General features: G+C 38.2%; 1 protein-coding gene across 1 annotated transcript; it reads left to right on the forward strand.

Annotated features, from left to right (window-relative positions):
- Nucleotides 1–2,322: 2,322 nt before the first annotated feature.
- Nucleotides 2,323–3,249, forward strand: LOC131280790 (olfactory receptor 8S1-like). The gene has a single exon (XM_058309275.1). It carries the CDS (start codon nt 2,323–2,325, stop codon nt 3,247–3,249), a length of 927 nt encoding a protein of 308 aa, XP_058165258.1.
- The last annotated feature ends 808 nt before the right edge of the window (nt 3,250–4,057 follow it).

Below are 4,057 nucleotides of genomic sequence, written 5' to 3' on the forward strand. Positions count from 1 at the left end.
CTCTGGGATACTAGGACAATGATAGAAAATACAGGTTCAATTATGAGTTCAAAGGATCTTGTCAGAAAATTGTAAAGTTACAATACTAGGAGTGGGGTTTCATGAAAAGATACAATATGAGTGCACAGCCGCAGAGCAGGGTTCAACATAAATATGAGGAGAAGCAAAGAAGGGAATTAAGTATTGAATCAGGGCCAGGGATGAAATAAAATCCGAAGGTAAAACAGAGCAAACAAAATAGTATGGATTTATCAGTTGAGTTGCACTAAATACACATTTTTCTTCCTTTTAATACCTAGCATATTCTAGCATAAAACAGAATATAAACACTTGTTCCTAAATAAATGAACTTATAGATGGATAGATGGTAGAAGAATAAATAAAGGGAAAGAAGAATTTTGAATGGAATCGATGACTTACAAAATGAATGGATGAATAGAAAAATGGACTATGGATAAATGATTTAATAAGTGAATAGATACAGACAAATAAATGGATTGGTGGTTGTAGATTGAACATGACAGGAATAAATAATTCTTCCAATATTGATTAATTGCATAGTGGATGTGAGATGATGTCTCAGTTACAACGATGTGGTAGGTTCTGCATCAGCCAAGGTACAGTTAACTACTAGAACCCCCACAGCTGCTACACACACACACACACACACACACACACACACACACAGATACACACAGACACAAAGGCAAAGACATATATATTGGAAGACATTCTTTCACTTTCCATTACACTTCCCTTTACTGTTAAGTCTTCATCAAACTTGTATATTCAGAGTCTTTCCCACTAAATTTTAGCTACATAGACTATACTATTCAGTTCATTATTTTCTTCATTCAACAAATTCTCATTGGGTTCCAGTATGGCTTTTCCCTCCACTGTTCCAAGTGTACTGGATGTGACATATTATAGAGCAAATGACTGCCATCAAGTAATTACAATGTCATTGGAAGGAGAAAAAAAGAATTTACCAAACATATCTTAACAATAACCACTAGAACAGAACAGAAGAGTAATTTACTGTGATGGAATACAGGGGAGAGACTTACTTGTTGTGAGGTGTTGGAAGAGATCATTTTGTAGAGGAAATCACTGTCAAGAAATTGTTAAAAATGGAGCGTCAGGGTTAAGATAGAGAAAATACATATTTTGGGACCACAGAGATTAGAGTTGGAATCATAGTGTTTAAACATTTGGGAAGTTGTAGAAATACATATGAATTCTCATTTGAACAGTATTCATAGAATTATTTCCACCACTATATAACAGAGAGATTAGAAACAAAAGTGCTTAGCACTCTGTTAACAAATTTTTTCTACAATAGTATATATGCTGAATTTATAGAAAATAATTTTCCAGGAAGATATAAGAAAAAAATCAAATTTAAAATTAGTATCAAAATATTATAAAGATTTAGATAGAAAGAAAAGGTAGTCCAGGCAGAACAGAAATTTGGATTGATACAGATGAAACTATCCATGATGCTCAGGGGCAAGGACATAGTCTGGCCTCAGCATTGAGACTCTCTAGAACATAGTGTGTGGACAACTTTACAGACCCATAGGTGTCAGTTGATAGAGCACATTTACTGACAACCCTTGATTGCAAGACACTATTTCATAGGAAATACTCGTCTTAGAATCCTACATAGTGGAGTCATATTCTAACTCTTGAAACTGGCAATTTAGACAGTCACATTGCCTCAGATACTTAATTTTTCCTCTGAAAACAGATTTAGTATTGCTCATCCATAATTTCTTCTATCCTAACATCTAACATAGGAATACAAGGAAACACTGGCATATATGTGCATGTCAGAGGCTATATATTCCAATTTTTCCAGAGTGCAAATTGGCATGTGAAAATTCCATGTAAGAAGCTAAATGATGACAAAAATATCTTAGTAGTATACACATTAGAAAAGTTTAAATGGGAATAAAAGAAAAGAAAGAGGAAAGACCTTAGAATTCTAATATCTGCAATGAAGAGAGAATATTGCTAAGTACAGGTTCTGTTACTAAAAAAACCCACTAAATTAATAATGATCCAGGTCGTAGAAAGATTGTGAATGTCTTAACAATCTCTGAGAAAGAAGATGAACCATTAGTTAATATACTTGCAGGTTTGAACCAGGGTTGGGAATTGAAGCAGTTCATCAAACCAGGAAGAAAGATAGAAAACAATCTTAAAGGCAGATGTGAAATATAACCTAGTTGAGATGTGACCCCCATTCTCTGATAATTAAGTATGGCCAAGAGAGTTCAGATTTGCTATTATTTTGTCTCTAGATAAAATCCTCTCTAAATGGCCTTGGAGAACCATAGCACCATCAATGAATTCATCCTCCTCGGTCTCTCTGCTGACCCACACATCCAGGCTCTCTGCTTTGTGCTGTTTTTGCAAATTTACTTCCTGACCATGACAGGTAACTTGATGCTGCTTCTGGTGACCAGGGCAGATCCTCATCTCCACACCCCCATGTACTTCTTCCTGAGTCACCTCTCTTTCCAGGATATTTGTTTTTCTTCAGTCACAGTGCCAAAGCTGCTGGAGAATCTGTTGTCTCAGAAGAAAACCATCTCTGTGAAGGGCTGCTTGGCTCAAGTCTTCTTTTTGTTACTGACTGGAGCCACTGAAGTTGGCCTGCTCTCTGCTATGGCCTATGACCGCTTTGCTGCCATCTGCCATCCTCTGCTCTATGGCCAGATGATGAACAGCTTGCTCTGTAAGAGGCTGACTTTGGGTTCTTGGGGCCTGGGCTTTTTGAATGCACTCCTCAACATCCTTTCAGCAATGAACTTGGAGTTCTGTGGAGATTATATCATCTCCCATTACAGCTGTGATCTTCCCTCTCTCTTCCCTCTTTCCTATTCTGATCTGTCCCCAAGTTTTACAGTCATGCTCTGTTCCAGTCTCTATGGATTTGGAACCAGTTTCCTGATCTTCTACTCTTATGTCCGCATTGTCTCCACCATCCTGGGCATTAGCTCCTCCTCAGGTAAAAGCAAGGCCTTCTCCACCTGCTCCTCCCACCTTACAGTAGTGCTCCTATTTTATGGCTCAGCTTTTCTGCGCTATCTACTTCCAGTCTCAGGCTCACCACTGGAGTTGATCTTCTCTGTACAGTACAGTGTGGTTACTCCCTTGTTGAATCCCCTCATCTATAGCCTAAATAACAATGAGGTGAAAGCAGCTGTGAAAAGAACCTTAAGAAAATATCTCCAATATTAGCCACTCAAACACAGAGGTTGAAGGGTAACTAGTTTATTAAAGGAAGGTATCTAATGGGTTGAGTAAAAGTGAATTTCCTGATTGCTCCTCATACTGGATGCAGAAAGGTAATTTCACGTTTCAAGACCTACCAGGGGGAGGTGGGGAAGTGTAAAGTGTAGTTCAGCTCTGCATAGAGGCAGAGCAAACCATCAAGTGACCATGTTATAGTAATTCAACCATTTTACTTGCATAGTCTTTTGGCTGCATTAATGGGTCTTACCATCTTGTTTGTGTTTGCTATGCAAAACAGTTAGCCACATGGAATGAAATCATTGACTTCCCAAACCATCAGTGAAGGGACCCTAGATCAAGGCTGCTGGTTTGTTTCTGAGAAGGTGAGAAGTGTGGAGTGAATGGTGGTGTAATAGTACTAACTGAGAGATTTGGATTTAGAGAGCTAGGCCTAGCATAGGGAGCATCCAGAGGAGACAGTACATGTGAGGAAGTAAAGGATCCATTAGGGTATTCACAGTAAGCCAGTTGCTTTTTGTATAGGAGGTGAGATGGTGATCCTCTCTCATTCTTTTAGCTATGCATATCCAGGTCTCCCAGCACCTTTTGTTGAACAGGCCATTCTGTCTCAGTTTAGTGGGCTGGGTGGCCAAATCAAATATCAGTTAGCCATATACACAACTGATATATAGTGCCCCTGTGTCTAAGTTAAGTTTCTTGTAGATGGCATATTGATGGGTTTTATTTCCTTATCCATTCTGCCAATCTATGTCTATTGATTGAAGAATTTAATCTATAAACATTCAATGTTATT

Source organism: Dasypus novemcinctus, chromosome 12 (assembly GCF_030445035.2).
Source record: "Dasypus novemcinctus isolate mDasNov1 chromosome 12, mDasNov1.1.hap2, whole genome shotgun sequence".
Classification (NCBI taxonomy): domain Eukaryota; kingdom Metazoa; phylum Chordata; class Mammalia; order Cingulata; family Dasypodidae; genus Dasypus; species Dasypus novemcinctus.